Source organism: Notolepis coatsorum (assembly GCF_963971535.1).
Source record: "Notolepis coatsorum genome assembly, chromosome: 17".
NCBI lineage: Eukaryota > Metazoa > Chordata > Actinopteri > Aulopiformes > Paralepididae > Notolepis > Notolepis coatsorum.
The window spans coordinates 35,365,662-35,383,006 of record NC_140181.1 but is presented as its reverse complement, the minus strand read 5'-3'; the positions used below and the strand labels follow the sequence as shown (position 1 = coordinate 35,383,006).

Below are 17,345 nucleotides of genomic sequence, written 5' to 3'. Positions count from 1 at the left end.
CTGTGTGTGAGTGAGAGGAGTGCTTGTGTAATGTATTGTAATTTGTGTGTCTAGTCTGATCATCATCTCCTGCAGGGGAACAATGTTTTCAATGTCCAAAATTTGCTATGGGATCAGCATGTTATGATGTTGTCTGGAACCCTAAGAAGCCACTCTCACAAAGATAGGTAGTGCAAATTTTTTTATTTTTATTTTTATTTTTTTTTTTAATGACTAATCGACGCAACAATTTCTCGTCGACGATTTTTTATAATCGACGTCGTCGATTATGTCGACTAATCGTTGCAGCCCTAGTTGCGACGCAACCTTGTTTACGTTTGCACTTTTGACAATGAAATGTTCAGTTCAACTTAGCTCGAAGGAAAGACTAATCAAAATGGTTTATTTGACCCGTATGAGGCTCTTACGGTGGGACTTTGATTCAGAAGATGAATGTAATACTATGCAAAACGAGAAATAAGCAGTGATTTTACCAGCAGTAAGTTGCAAGCCACTTTCATACGGGGAACGGTGACAATTATTAGTATCATCTTATTTGCATATTGTCTCGTTATTAGATAGATAGATAGGTTGATACTTTATTGATCCCCGGAGGGAAATTTAAGTAAACAGTATTTCACGTCCTAATAGTGGGCTACTCACGGCTGAACGTTAGAAGTGTGTCCCGTCAATCATCACTGCCAGATCCGACTTAATTTCACCGGCTATGGTCTCTTATCATCTCTCCACATCGGACGTGGTTGTCATAAGATGGACTGATATCCGCTCCGTTCTTCTTGCAGAGCAAAATTAGCGGCTTAAACTTATTGAAAGGAAGTTCACATTCAGTTTCGATTCGAATGTACGCTAGGAATTCTGGGATTTGGTGTTGGATGTAATGACTCTACCAGACGGGGACATGGTATTTAATCGCACGATAGACTACAACTTCCAAGTATATAGCGTGACCCAGATTCATCACTTCACACGCAAATCTTTTTTTTCCACACACAGGCTATCGCAGTAAATCCATTCATTGCCGACAGATTTTTTCATAGCACCGTCCGCGGCATTATGTCGCACTGTACAGCCCTGGTTGTAGGCTAATGTTTTACTATTTAAAAAAAAAAGATTTAGGAGTGAATGCGAATGAAGGGTTGACATCACTACTCGCAAGGTTGCTCCCAAATATTATTTACCACTCGCACGGGCCAAATTAAGGGGCAATTTGCGATAATCTCGTCGCAGTGTACAGCCCTGCAAAAGAAATAATCCAATGATCTGATCGCCATTCCAAATACTGCTCGTGGAGGTCCGTCCCACATTACCGAGCGTTACACATGAACGGGCGGGCGGGGTTACTGTTCCATGCCATCGTTGTAAAGGCCTACCTCGCCTGAGTATTTAAACCCTGCCCACACGGCTCGGATCGTCCCACAAAATAAACTACACCATTTCTAATGGAGTGCAATACCAGCTGGAAGGCGTAGGCAGCGGTATTTTCCCTTTTGCGAGCTCAGACCCATTCCCAATGATAACATCAGGCTGGATGGATGAAAATGAATGGATATAGCTAATAAAAGGAATAACGACCAAAACCCGACTATACTCGTGATTGGCGCTGAGCGGTTGGCGAGTTAACCTGACTATACTTGTGACTGGCGTTGAATGAGTTATTACCCTAGTTACAGTACAGCAACCAAATTAAACTGTATCAAGTCAACTGACAATGTGAATACTAATAGTATGAAAAAAATTAAGGATTTTTCAAATAAATATTTTCTCCTGCGAAATAAACTGACCTGTTTTGACCTGCACCTCAAAGAATTGGAATCGAGAATAGTTTAGAACAGGAATCGAAATGGAGAATCGGAATTGTTCAAATCCAAACGATGCCCAACCCGATGATGTAATTTATAGGCTTGATGCGGCCTCAATCCTTGAATCCCTGGACTCTGCCCTCAGATTCATCACTAATGACAGATACGACACTCAGTCTCTGATGGAGAGGTGCAACAAACATTGGTATTTGTAAATTTTTAAGGCCCTCACTGGTAAGCTACCTCCTTATACTACATCTTATTGGAATTTTGGAATCTATGGAACCCGTTCTAGTGACTGGCTGCCTGGTCCATAAGGTCCCACGAGTTTGCTCGGAACAGGGAAAATCTGCATTTCACTATCATGCCCCTATCTCATGGAATAAACTCCAACAGTCCTTAAAGCTTGAGATGCTCCCCTCTGTTGCAGTTTAAAACCTTGATCTCCAACCTTTGCCAATCAAGTTGTACGTGTTTTAATTGATTTGTTATTCTTAAGTTGCTCTTTGCCTCGTCTTATTGTTATGATTTTATATGCTGTGTGATTTTATATGCTTCTTTTTTTTAATGAGGGAAACCTCAGTTGCCTTTCGAGTTTAAATAAAGGTTTGGAATTAAATAGAGTTCGTTTTGTGGATGGGAACTACTTTGAAGCTTCAGGTACTGCGTGATAAGCACTATTTTGTTCCTCCAGAAATGTGCCGACATCAGCATAAGAAACATCTTCTAGACCTAATCACAATACATCAGCATAAGAAACATCTTGTATAACTAATAATACATCAGCATTAGAAACAACTTCTATAAAAATAATAATACATCAACATTAGAAACAGATTCTAGAAATAATAATACAGCATTAGAAACAGCTTCTATAGAAGTATTCAGCATTAGAAACAGCTTCTAGAAATAATAATAAATCGGCATAATAAACATCTTTTTAACTAATAATAATAATACATCAGCATAAGAAACAACTTCTAGAAATAACACATCAGCATAAGAAACTGCTTCTAGAAATAATAATACATCAGCATTATAAACGTATTCCAGAACTAATAATAATACATCAACATAAGAAACATCTAATAATGTTTCTAATGCTGCATAAGAAACATAATGTAGAACTAATACTAATACATCAGCATTAGAAACAGAGATAATACGTCATCAGCATAAGAAACAGCTTCTAGAAATAATAATACATCATTAGAAACAGCTTCTAGAAATAATAATACTTCAGCATTAGAAACAGCTTCTAGAAATAATAATACATTAGCATTAGAAACAGCTTCTAGAAATAATAATACATCATCATTAGAAACAGCTTCTAGAGGGCGGTTAGGTGGCGTAGCGGAGATTGCGTTCGTCACCAACCCCGGAGCTGTGAGCTGGATTCGCCTGTTCGAATCCGGCTCACAGCTCCGGGGTTGTCACCAGCTTGGCTGGCCGTTCACACTAATACAATTGGCAGTATTAGAGGGTGGGAGAAGCTGGCGGGGTGGGTCCGGGTCGTTGTAAACAGCGACTCCTACAGTTCGGTCGGGGCACCTGCTAAGCGCGGATAGGACCTGAGTGGGATAGTGTGATCCTTCCACACGCTACGCCCTCTCAGGGAGGATCCGCGCTGCCAGGTGAAAAGAAGCGGTTGATTGGCTGGACGTGTGTCGGAGGAAGCACGTGATAGCCTCCACTCTCCCAGATGATCCGACTGTGGGGGGTAAGTGCGCAGCGACCAGGAAGGGGATTGGGAATTGGCATACGACTAACATTGGGATGGGAGAAAATCGGAGGAAAAAATGGAGGGGGAAAAAGATAAAAAAAAAAAAAAAAAAAACAGCTTCTAGAAATAATAATACATCAGCATTAGAAACAGCTTCTAGAAATAATAATACATCATCATTAGAAACAGCTTCTAGAAATAATAATACATCATCAGCATTAGAAACAGCTTCTAGAAATAATAATACATCATCATTAGAAACAGCTTCTCAAAATAATAATACAACTACCGCACAGGAAGAATGAATTATTCACTGATAATTACTACTGAAGCTTTGATTAATCACTGATTATTACTACTGAACCTGTGATTATTCAATGATAATTACTAGGGCTGACCTTCGAATTCTTTTTTGGAATTCGAAGCTTCGGGCCGAGATTCGATTTTAATTCGAAGCTTCGAAATTAATATATATTTTCTTTTTAATAATATTTATAAAATTTTTTTTTTTTTTTTTTTTATTATTTTTTATGTTGTGGGACTTGTACAGCACTTTCTTCAACTTTGTCAGTGCTGTAAAGTATAAACCTTTTTAAATCTTAGACAAACTAAACACTTTGCTTTCATGAAATATTGTAAGCCGTCATTTGAGGCTTTATAAAAGCAGCACAATGAACACAAATCTGTCAGTGCCGAGTCCGACCTTATCTTAAATAACAAACAGCATTGCTTGTTGTAGTTAACAAAGAGAGGCAGAGTTGATTTCGCAAAAAGAAAAGAAAAAAAATATTCATAATTTCTTTTTAAATTTTTATATAATAGAATTATATTTTCATATTCGAATCCCATGCCCATCGAACGAAGCTTAGAAGTATTTAAGACAGCCCTAATAATTACTACACTCTTCTCCCTCTCTCTCCCATCACTCTCTGTCTGTCTCCTCTGTCTCTCCCCCCTCTCACTCTCTCTCTCTCTCTCTCTCTCTCTCTCTCTCTCTCTCTCTCTCTCTCTCTCTCTCACTCACTCACTCACTCACTCACTCACTCACTCACTCACTCACTCACTCACTCACTCACTCACTCACTCACTCACTCATACTCTCTCACTCTCTCACTCTCTCACTCTCTCACTCTCTCACTCTCTCACTCTCTCACTCTCTCTCTCTCTCTCTCTCTCTCTCTCTCTCTCTCTCTCTCTCTCTCTCTCTCTCTCTCTTTGTCTCTAGCCATGGACCCGTCCATTACGTTGTGGCAGTTTCTGCTTCACCTGCTGGAGGACGAGAGACAGCGTCACCTGATCTTGTGGACAGGAGAGGATGGGGAGTTTAAACTGAAGGATGCTGAGGAGGTGGCCAGACTGTGGGGCCTGCGCAAGAATAAACACAACATGAACTACGACAAACTCAGCCGGGCTCTCAGATACTACTATGATAAGGTACTGATACTGATACTATTACTGATACACTATTATACTAATCCTGATATAATGGCTTGGATTTATATAGCGCTCTTCATGACACCCAGAGCGGTTCAGAGTCCATTATTCGTTCATACACAGTCATACCGGTGGTGGTAAGCTACAATTGCAGCCAGAGCTGCCCTGAGGCAGACTCACGGAAGCGTGGCGAATAATCATCGCCTACGGCCCCTCCGACCACCACCAACATTCATTCACATGCATACACATTCATACGAGGCAAGTAGGTTAAGTGTCTTGCCCAAGGACACAACGGCGATGGGATGGACATGGGCCTGAGCGGGATTCGAACCACCAACCCTTCGATCATTGGACGACCCGCTCTACCCCTGAGCCAAAGCCGCCCCACTATTACTGATACAAATACTATTACTGATACTATTATTGATACTAATCCTGATACTATTATTACTGATACAAATACTATTACTGATACTATTACTAATACTATTACTGATAGTGATACTATTACTACTATGACAAACACTATTCCATTAGATTTAGATTCTTGGAGGCTGTTGTGAGTTACTTTTCATGTTTGACAGTTGCGGTAGACTGTTCTCAAAGAAAGAAAAAAAAAACACACACAGTTAAATGGTGTCTCTGTCATAAAACATAATGATTGATTGATTGACATTTTTATTAACAGATTGTAGAATGGGTACAATACAGTACGGCTTAATACACACAATTGTTAAGGGGATGCAGACCAGAGAAAGACTTTCGTCTTGTTTACATCAGGGTCCCCCATTTTCAATTCATCATAACATTTATGACATACACGACATACAGATATACAGTACTGTTACAGATATACGATGAATGGTATGGTGTCTGAGTCGTAGAACATCATAAAGATGACTGGTGTCTCTCTGAGTCACAGAACATCATCAAGATGAATGGTGTCTCTGAGTCACAGAACATGGTAAAGATGAGTGGTGTCTCTGTCATAGAACATCATAAAGATGAATGGTGTCTGAGTCGTAGAACATAAAGATGAATGCCTGGTGTCTCTCTCTGTGTCATAGAACATCATAAAGATGAATGGTGTCTTTCTCTGTGTCATAGAACATCATAAAGATGAATTGTGTCTGTCGTAGAACATAAAGATAAATACTGTCTCTGTCGTAGAACGTCATAAAGATGAATACTGTCTCTGTCGTAGAACATAAAGATGAATACTGTCTCTGTCGTAGAACATAAAGATGAATACTGTCTCTGTCGTAGAACGTCATAAAGATGAATACTGTCTCTGTCGTAGAACGTCATAAAGATGAATGGTGTCTGTCGTAGAACGTCATAAAGATGAATGGTGTCTGTCGTAGAACGTCATAAAGATGAATGTTGTCTCTGTGTTGTAGAACATCATGAAGATGAATGTTGTCTCTGTGTTGTAGAACATCATAAAGATGAATGTTGTCTCTGTGTTGTAGAACATCATAAAGATGAATGGTGTCTGTGTTGTAGAACATCATAAAGATGAATGGTGTCTGTGTTGTAGAACATAAAGATGAATGTTGTCTCTGTGTTGTAGAACATCATAAAGATGAATGGTGTCTGTGTTGTAGAACATAAAGATGAATGGTGTCTCTGTGTTGTAGAACATCATAAAGAAAGTGAGTGGGCAGAAGTTTGTGTATAAGTTCGTCAGCCACCCAGACCCCTTGCTGCCTGACGGGGTCCGCAATGGAGAGGAGGGGCAGAGGTGGGACAACGCAGACCCAAACAGCCAATCCAAAGCACTGGGAGGCATGGCTAATACCTGTCCATCAAATGACTTACCGCAGGTGCAATTTCTACTCATGATTGTTGATGTATTTATTTTTCATACACTGTATCAGGTTTGCAAATATAACTTTTCTTTTTTTACTGACAGTGTTCGCCGCCTTGCAACTCTCAGAAGAGCTCCCGTAACGACTACATGAAGTCCGGCCTCTACTCCACCTTCACCATCCAATCACTGCAGCCCCAGTCTGCCCCTCGGCCAATCAAAACAGAGCTGCTGCTGACACAAGAGCCTGCCATTAAACTTGATAGGACTCCTAGAGAGGTGAGGGGGAGGTGATTACTTTCACACTGTAGTAAACTGCTACTGTACTGTGTGTGTGTATGTGTGCACATTAAAAACATTGCTACTATTTCTGACTATCATTGTAGTCTCCATAACCTTAATTCTGTATCATGTTGTTCATGTTATATTATGCAGGGATTCTGTAAAGGCGTTGTGTTCTAATGAGTGTGTTTATACTACGTTTATACTGTATTTATACTACATTAATATCCTGGATACAGGTGTGTTGTGTGCTGTCGTCAGATGGTAAGCCCACCCACTCTGCAGGGGGCACTGTGGAGAGTGGTCTTCAGGTGATAGTGACTCACCCGTCACCCTGTGGCACGCCGGCACTCAGCCCCCAGATACCAGCCAACAACTCCTCTCAAACACAGGTCTGGAGACGCCATACTGACTTTAACACTAACACCATCCCTACATACAGCTTCAGGCTGTGCTGTGTTTTTATCAGGGACAGGGCTTCTTCATTCTGTTCATGGTCCCCCTCACTAGTTAATGTAACTCAACCACAGCAGAATGGCATCTCTCTCTTTCTCTCCTCTCTCTCTAATCAACTGTGTGACAAATGCAATACTGCGAGATCAGACAAACGAGATCGTGTTTTTCCTTGATGAGGATTAAAATCTGAGTGTTCTAAATGTATAGATGCTTTAGTCAACACAATCCACAGCAGAAAATAGTATTCATCATGATGACGAGTGAAACCAAACAAAGGGTTTATTTTACATTACATTTACATTTTATTTAATGTAGAGCAGAAAGCATATAATTTAAACTATGGGGAAGAGCTCACACTAACAAACACACATGAAGACAGAACTTTATACATCTGTATAAAACTATACAGATCCAGTAAAACAAAAAAAATCAAGTAAAACTATAAAGATCCAATAAACCGATAAAGATCCTTTAAAATGTAAAACTAAAGATCCAGTAGAACTATGAAGATCCCCCGTATAACTATAAAACTTTCTCATCTTTGTCTTTGTCTATTTCTCTTATCTCTCTACTCTGTCTATCTCTCTTCTCTCTCCCACCTCTGTCCATCTATCTCTTTTGCTCTCTCTCTCTCTATCTCTCTTCTCTCTCTCTCTCTCTCTCTCTCTCTCTCTCTCTCTCTCTCTCTCTCTCTCTCTCTCTCTCTCTCTCTCTCTCTCTCTCTCTCTCTCCAGAAGGAGCCCCCTCAGATCTTCCTGACCAGCGTGGGGGACCCCAGCTGTCTCACTCCTCTCAACATTCTGGGTCAGGTGGGGGGGGCGGTAGTGACTCCTCCAGGCCCACAGGGGGAGTGCAGGGGGGTGTTTGTGGTCATCAACCCTCCTCCTCAACAAGCTCCAGTGGCTCCTCTTTCTGTTGCGCCTCCTCCTGCCACCTCGCCGCCTCCTGTTCTGAAGGAGGAGAACCTGCCGTCAGAGGAAGAGTTACTAGCGATGGCCTCCTCGCTGGAGGAGAAACGAGTGGAGGAGGTTAGAGTTGTTGTTGTTGTTGTTGTTGTTGTTGTTGTTGTTGTTGTTGTTGTCATTTAACACAATGTCTGCCACGCAGTTTGACCATCTTATACTTCTCACTGCCAGCGCTGTAAGCCTATGGAGTCGCTCACCTTCTTTGCAGGGCTATAACTTTTTAAATATTATAGCTATACGACATTACTATGGCCCATTCAACATCGGGTATCTATCGTTCCGGATGTGGGAATGTTATATTTTTCCATTCATACATTGTCGTGTTAATACCATCGTGAATATAAGTATGTTTTTAGAGTGGTCTGCAGTCATTCCTAGAACGCGAGTTATAGTCCCTGATGCATATTATACATAATCGATTGGCGTTTCGTTTCTATACACGCTATATTAAAAAATTCAAATGCATATGATCGGTATACATTATGCTCCATCATGTGTGAAAGAAAGGGCCGGGGGGGTCATTTATGATTCCTTGATTGTCAGCAGGGCTTGACGTTAACTTTTTGGCTCACTAGCCACTCTGGCTAGTGGTTTTCCAAAGTCACTTGCCACTCAGCATTTTCACTAGCCAAAAATGCCTGCACTCGCGCCCCCACCCAAAAAGTTATAAAAATAGGTAATTTCTTCTTCCACTGTCCTGTAGCATCCTCCTCACTGCTCCCTGACACTGTCTCTATCAGCAGGCGATGTGGGTGACATCTGCTTTGTCAACTGACTGGATCCCAGCAAAGCACACTTCCACCTTCCCTGCTCTTGCACATCTCACATACACCAGCTCCTCCTCCATCACAGCACTGTCTGTAGAGCCATAACTCATGACTGAGAGGAACTTTGTGCTGGCAATAGTTTGTTTAAGTTTATTCCTTTCAGCCTCAGCAATGTAGAACATATATTCCTTGGCTCTGTTTATGTTTTGGTATGTATTGCCAACATGCAAGCCTTTCTGCTCATCTACCCTGAAGAAAAAACAGTATGACTTAGCTATGTATTTTTCATATAACGTTAACACTGAGTGCACACTATACGGCGATCATAACCCAACGAGAGAGAGAGAGAGAGAGAGAGAGAGAGAGGGGGGGGGGGGGGTTCACCGGGTCTTTTCACACCCACAATATGCCGCCACATTGTAACGTTACGTTAGCTAACTGTCTGTATTGTAACCAGTTGAGCTATTAATGTTAACAGTGTTCGTTCAGCTGCCAGACACACAACACGACGCGCGCGATAGGGGCCGGGCGAAGTGGATGGGCCAATGAATGAGCACACTGTGTGCACCCAGTCCTGTGGGACTTGTAGTATTATAGTATGAGCTGGATTGACTTCATTATTCCAGATGCCTTTTGTAGACTACAATGTTTTTTTTCATAGAAAAAAAAACCACCCCGCCCGATTGGCGGGTAGAATGACGCATCTACCCGCCAATGACACCCGCATTGGGCAGGTGTCAACGTCAAGCCCTGATTGTCAGTAACGTCTTTCTTTAGTACGACATCATACGTTGATCAGATGGATTGCAATGAAATAAATGGACAATCGATCTGGAAATAACGTTAGATTCCTCTTACCTGTGGCCGATGAGTCTGGAGAAGAAATATTCCAATTATTTGATTTCCATTTCCGTTTGTACGACGCAATAAACGCCGAAAGCATATTGATTCTTGCGTCTCGAAAGCGATCCAATGCACTAGAGTGTTTGTCTGGATCCACATAACAAGAGAGCTCTGCCCGGAACATTTTCACCAATGCACAGAACGCACCATCCGGTTTAGAGTGAGTGCAACATCGCCTGAAATCCACCAGGCGGCGGTATTGAGCCGTTGCAAAATCAGACAGAGTCCAGAGTCTCCCGGAGCCTTGCTGGATGAATTATGAATGGCAATAGCAAATAAAGGAAATGACGATCATAAAAACGAGTAAACTCGTTATTGGCGTTATTCGATTGGCGGCCAATAACGAGTAAACTCGTTCTTGGCGCAGAAACGGTTAATCTTAGTGTTTGTACCTGTTCTACAATCATAGAAGCATCATAGTTAAAGGTGCTATAGATCAGGGGTTCCCAAACGTGTCAGAGAGCCGCGACCCCCACTATTATAGGAGGTAAAAAAAAATTATAATTATAATATATATTTTTTTATTTATTTTTAAGAAATGGAAATGTATGGTTGAAACATGCAAACGTTCAAACGCACACACACTAATAAGCATTGGAGGCTTTTAACCAGGGCCGGACTGGGGAAATCATTCAGGCCAGGAAATATAGTGCAGAATATAGCCCCAGTCAGGCCACTTTTTAAGCAGGGGGTCTGGGGGTCCCCCACCAGGATTTTTTTTTGTTACAAAGACTTAATTTCCTGCATTCTGGTGCAGGAATTTTTTCAGTTGCCTGACTGCATAAAAAAAAACGTTATTATTATTATTTTTTTTAATCATCTGGCGACCCCCCCTTTGGGAACCCCTGCTATAGATAACATTCAGCCACTAGATTGAGCACCAGCATGTCATTTATCCAATCCGGTTCATTCCAGGTGGGGAAGTAGGAAGTAGGGAGGGGATACATGCAACATGTAAACACAACAACATTACTTTTGGACCTGCACACATTTTTAAATGATAAATTCATTACTCAATAAGCAATGAAGCTCATAATTTCATTCTGCACCTGTCTAAAAGCTCTGTGGATGTATTATAATATTTTAATGATTACTCTACATAAAACATTTATTTATAGCACCTTTAAATTAACACAAAAAAAAGTGTGAGCCTCCTACATGTTACTCCTCGCCAAATGAGAGTCCGCACTGGCAGGTGAAAAGATGTGACAGGCTGCCTCCACATGTGATCAAGGCTATCTATTCTATCCTCCCTACAACCGGCCAGTGGGGGGCATATGCGAGCAACGATCAGGACAGGGGAGGGAGAATTGGCACAAGAGGTAAAATTGGGATGGGGAGAAAAATCACAGAAAAAAGGAGGAGAAAAAGTTGGTAAAAAAAACAATAGATGCTGCTTTTCATTTTTATGTTTCAGAATGTATACTTTGTAGAATCAAATTCTATCTTACCTTTAATGGTAATCTGTTTAGACTAGTGAGTAGAGATGGTTTCAACTTGACAACATAAACTCTAAACGGACTATGTTTTATTTCCTCTGAGTTTTTGATATTCGCATTGCACATTGCAACAGCCTCTTAAGCTGCAACATCCCTCATATGGGACGTTTTTTGGATTTTTTGCAACCGGCACTTTGGCGACCCCTAGTGGCTCGGGTGTGCATATTTTGTAATACAATATATATATCGAATTGAAGGCTTATTTGTTGCCTGTCGATAGCGATAGACAAAATCCGTTCAGCAGTTCTCGAGTTACATGCCAGTATTTGAGGCTTGTGCAAAGTACACGGTATTGCGCAAAATACCACTCCCGACTCAGGCTGCAGTAGTTCCGTCAATCTAGATCCGATCTCGAAAATGATTGTGGATCGTTGTAACCAATGAGTGTGACTTTCCAATGATACCCCACATGGGGATCTAAATAAAAAAAAAAAAAAAACACGAGGAAACACGATAACAGGAAGAGCAAAACAGCCGAATTAATTGAAGTCTATGAGAAAACTGAGTTTTTCTTTGTACACAGTTTACCAAAATCACTCCTAATCACTCATTTCTGAATGGATCTTTATGAAATTTGGATATGTACTACATAAGGCTTCAGGCTATGGCTCCGCCTGGATTTGTAAGCCATACCACCTTCTGGGGAAATACTACCTCTGGACTACTAACTACTACAGAAAAACTTGAGTAACACGTTTCTTTACAACTCAAGTTCAGACCTATGTAACTCTATTACTTTAGCACTAAAAGTGAATTTTTTCAGAATGTCATCTTTCAAAAGAGACCAGGCTCATGCATCTGCTATAAGTATAAAGTATGTTGTTTTGGTTTGCAAAAAAGGTATGCAGTCCTCAAGTTCAAGTTAAAAAATTGCCACTTTTCTGCCCGCTTGTTAAGTTAACTTTACTGCCATTATTTTATTTACTATGTACCACTGCTGCTAGAAGATTTGCACTAAGTTCTCTTTTACCTCTATTTATTTCACTCATTCATTTCATAGCTACTGTATATAGTCCTGTATATTGTGTGTGTACATTGTGTCCTATGTTAGCTGTTACCTATCCACTTTGTGCCTAGTGGCACATAAGGCCTTCACAGAGCGTTTCCACTTCTCCCTGTCAGCTGCCGTTCTTGCTTCAGGCGATGAGCTCCACCCTGCTAGTGGCCTATTCGGCCCAAAGGCGTCCTCTCGGCTTTGGCCCTTGGGTGTCATGGTGTCTCTCCTGTTGCAAGAAGGACTGGCTATGGCGTCTCGAAGATTGTGTGAATTTGCTCCGTTTCTGGTTTCTGTAATAAAGTGTTTTTCCGGGAGCGGGTTATCGGCCCTCAGCCCAACCCCCAACCTGGAGGACCAGTTGGATCACTCTTCGTCTGGTCTCTCTCCTTCTACCTGTTCGGCTTGGGTGACCCTGCTAGGAGTACAAGACTCCTGCCGACATAGCTCTAGGGGTCATTGAGACGCACAAACTGCCCCACCGCGTTAAGGTGGTGATCCGTTGGAGCAGACATTGTGTCCTATATGTTACTTTATATTTATATTATATCTTTTTATATACACCGTGGGAAGGGGGGAACGCAATTTAATTTCTCTGTATGTCTTGCACATTATGGGAAATGACAATAAAGTTGACTTTGACTATCTCAAGCTCCGCCCTCTCTTAGCTAGACTGAGAAGAGCAAAGCTTGTATTAGGAGGTTTCCAGAAGAAAGCGACAGTCGTGATTAGTATCAAGAAAAGAAGACGGAGCTTGATAATAGGTCCATTCCACATGACAGAGCTTCTGTCTGGTTCCAGGTTCCAGAGTCTGCTTGCGGGCCGGGGGAACCAGAGCCTCCTCTCTCCATCATGGAGGGCCCACCACCTGCCTCCATGGGGCCAACAGTGGTGGTGGGGGGACAGCTGAGGGGAGAGGGCAAGGCCCTACCAACAGGTATTACACACACACCTGTATATGCAATGATACAATGTCCTACAGTAACTCTTATTGAGTGGGTCAAACTAAAATCAGTGTTACAGAAATTACATATGGACAGACCTTGCATATTGGAGTTCCTGAAGAACACGAGGAGTCTATTTAAATAACCAGTAGAAGAAGAAGATGATGTCTTATAGGTTTGATGCAACACATGGACTTTCTGTGTGAGAATTGTGTTGCCATAGAGTGTGAGACCAACAAATAACCTTCATACACAACGCTGAATATGTTTTGTGCAACCTGGCAACCCAGAGAGAAAGAAACCAAATCCACCTACTAGTGTGAATCAATTTACTTTTTGACTGCAACGTTAACAAACACCTGCAAGTTTTATAGTAGATTTCACTCCCTCTCCACCATGATCGATTTGCATTTGAAAGTGTTGTGGAGTTAAGGGCTCAGTGCTGTCTGTGTAGCTGGTTAAGGACTTTGGCTGCTTGGCTGATGTTTCTGTCCTTGATGCATTTGCAATTGAAAAGTAAGTAGCTTACGATTGGAACATGACAGAGGAAGATAGTATCTAGCACACTCATCCGTTGATGTCTGAACTCTTCATGGCTTGCTTGCTGCTATGCTACATAATTAATTCAAGTATATAACTAAGTAGGCTTAATGGCCAAAATCAGAATGGCTAAACTGTGGAACTGTTCCACTTGCACTGTTAAAATGGCTTGAAGTCCCTTGATAGTGTAGCTCAATGGAAGTCCTCCATCACTGTCCCTACCCTCCATCACTGTCCCTACCCCCATCACTGTCTCTACCCTCCACCACTGTCTCTACCCCCCATCACTGTCTCTACCCCCCATCACTGTCTCTACCCCCCATCACTGTCTCTACCCTCCATCACTGTCTCTACCCTCCATCACTGTATCTACTCTCCATCACTGTCCCTACCCTCCATCACTGTCTCTACCCTCCATCACTGTCTCTACCCTCCATCACTGTCTCTACCCTCCATCACTGTCTACCCTCCATCACTGTCTCTACCCCCCATCACTGTCTCTACCCTCCACCACTGTCTCTACCCCCCATCACTGTCTCTACCCCCCATCACTGTCTCTACCCTCCACCACTGTCTCTACCCTCCACCACTGTCTCTACCCTCCATCACTGTCTACCCTCCATCACTGTCTCTACCCTCCATCACTGTCTCTACCCTCCATCACTGTCTACCCTCCACCACTGTCTCTACCCTCCATCACTGTCTACCCTCCATCACTGTCTCTACCCTCCATCACTGTCCCTACCCTCCATCACTGTCCCTACCCTCCATCACTGTCCTTACCCTCCATTACTGTCCTACTCACTGTCTCTACCCTCCATCACTGTCTCTACCCTCCATCACTGTATCTACCCTCCATCACTGTATCTACCCTCCATCACTGTCTCTACCCTCCATCACTGTCTCTACCCTCCATCACTGTCCCTACCCTCCATCACTGTCTCTACCCTCCATCACTGTCCCTACCCTCCATCACTGTCTCTACCCTCCATCACTGTCCCTACCCTCCATCACTGTCCCTACCCTCCATCACTGTCTCTACCCTCCACCACTGTATCTACCCTCCATCACTGTCTCTACCCTCCATCACTGTCTCTACCCTCCATCACTGTCCTACTCACTGTCTCTACCCTCCATCACTGTCCCCCTCCATCACTGTATCTACCCTCCATCACTGTCTCTACCCTCCATCACTGTCCCCCTCCATCACTGTCCCTACCCTCCATCACTGTCTCTACCCTCCATCACTGTCCCCCTCCATCACTGTCCCTACCCTCCATCACTGTCCCTACCCTCCATCACTGTCTCTACCCTCCATCACTGTCTCTACCCTCCATCACTGTCCCTACCCTCCATCACTGTCTCTACCCTCCATCACTGTCTCTACCCTCCATCACTGTCTCTACCCTCCATCACTGTCCCCCTCCATCACTGTCCCTAGTACCCTCCATCACTGTCCCTAGTACCCTCCATCACTGTCTCTACCCTCCATCACTGTCCCTACCCTCCATCACTGTCCCTACCCTCCATCACTGTCCCCCTCCATCACTGTCTCTACCCTCCATCACTGTCCCCCTCCATCACTGTCCCCCTCCATCACTGTCTCTACCCTCCATCACTGTCCCCCTCCATCACTGTCTCTACCCTCCATCACTGTCCCCCTCCATCACTGTCTCTACCCTCCATCACTGTCTCTACCCTCCATCACTGTCTCTACCCTCCATCACTGTCCCCCTCCATCACTGTCTCTACCCTCCATCACTGTCCCTACCCTCCATCACTGTCCCCCTCCATCACTGTCCCTACCCTCCATCACTGTCCCTACCCTCCATCACTGTCCCTACCCTCCATCACTGTCCCTACCCTCCATCACTGTCCCTACCCTCCATCACTGTCCCTAGTACCCTCCACCACTGTCCCCCTCCATCACTGTCCCTACCCTCCACCTCAAGTGTGTTCATGACAGTGCCCATAAACCTCTATTTCTCAGCCGTTATGCTGCCATTTTGAAAGCATTCTAAGCGGACGGGGAGTGGGCGGAACTTCTTCACAAACTGAATTCATGAGAGCTTGATCTGAAATGATGGGTGCTGATGATGATGATGAACCAAGATTAAAGAGAAATAGGTTCTATATTTAGAAAATAACCTGAATTAACCCTTAACCTCCCTCCTACTCAGTAATCCCGGCGGTGTCAGCAGTGAGCCTGCCAGTGACCTCTGACCTGGAAGTGGCTCCTCCTAAACCCAAGAAACCTCGGGGCTTAGAACTCCCCTCCTCCTCCTTCCTGCTGCCCCCTGGCCTGTCCCTGGATAAGGTACAAACTCTGGTTTTATTGTTTTTTAATTATGTTTTTGGTAGATTTGTATTAGTTTATTGGACAAGTCCAGCAGAGAGGAAGGGTGGGAGCGAGATATGGGGGAAGACATTCGGCAAAGGTCGCCGGGTGCGGGAGTCGAACCCGGGACGGCCGCGTTGCACTACAGTGCATTACGTGGTGTGCCACCCTGGCGCCCCACAACCTCTGGTTTTAATATGAGAATGTTTTAATATGAGAAGGTTTTAAAACTTTTAATATGAGAAGGCTTTAATATCAGAAGGTCTTAATATCGGGCGGTCAGGTGGCGTAACGGAGATTGCGTTCGTCACCAAACCCCGGAGCGGCTAGATTCGCCTGTTCGAATTAGTGGTCTGCAAGGGCCTTGAAATAAAGCCCGAGCCCTGCCCGAGCCCGTGAACTTCAGGCCCTGCCCGAAAATAAGCCTGACTGTAAATAATATTTTAAGCCCTAGCCCGCGTGAAAACCTGAAAAAAATAATTATTATTATTATTATTATTATTAAAATATAAATTTTTTTGTATTTGTTTTAAATATTCGAAACACGGTTTTATATGAACGTAATAAATAAACAAAACTAAGAAGCATTTACATAGCCTGTTTCGCAATGCCGTCTCTCCCAGTGCTCGCTTATATAGACTGACTCACACTGTCACACATCAGCCTCGTAAAACGTATTGAAGGCTATAGAATCTTCTTTGACACACACACACACAACACACAATAGCCTACTCAGTCAAACAAACAAACAGAAAACAGAAATCAGATTTCGAGCAGAGCAACGTAATGAAAATCACAACAAAACAAGTAGCGAGTCGCGACCCAGCAAATAGTAAACATCACTCACCAGACGTCAGCAACGCGTTGAACACCGTTAACAAAACCGGC

The 17,345-nt window shown here is 43.1% G+C and overlaps 1 protein-coding gene across 1 annotated transcript in view; it reads left to right on the top strand.

Annotated features, from left to right (window-relative positions):
* The window catches only part of elk1 (ETS transcription factor ELK1), a 76,131-nt gene that overhangs the window by 32,549 nt on the left and 26,237 nt on the right, over positions 1-17,345 (top strand). Inside the window, exons 2-8 of the mRNA XM_084333413.1 lie at positions 4,748-4,956; positions 6,600-6,785; positions 6,875-7,048; positions 7,291-7,443; positions 8,242-8,535; positions 13,437-13,572; positions 16,300-16,436. Coding sequence (XP_084189539.1) covers positions 4,748-4,956; positions 6,600-6,785; positions 6,875-7,048; positions 7,291-7,443; positions 8,242-8,535; positions 13,437-13,572; positions 16,300-16,436 — 1,289 coding nt within the window. The remainder of the gene's footprint in view (positions 1-4,747; positions 4,957-6,599; positions 6,786-6,874; positions 7,049-7,290; positions 7,444-8,241; positions 8,536-13,436; positions 13,573-16,299; positions 16,437-17,345) is intronic.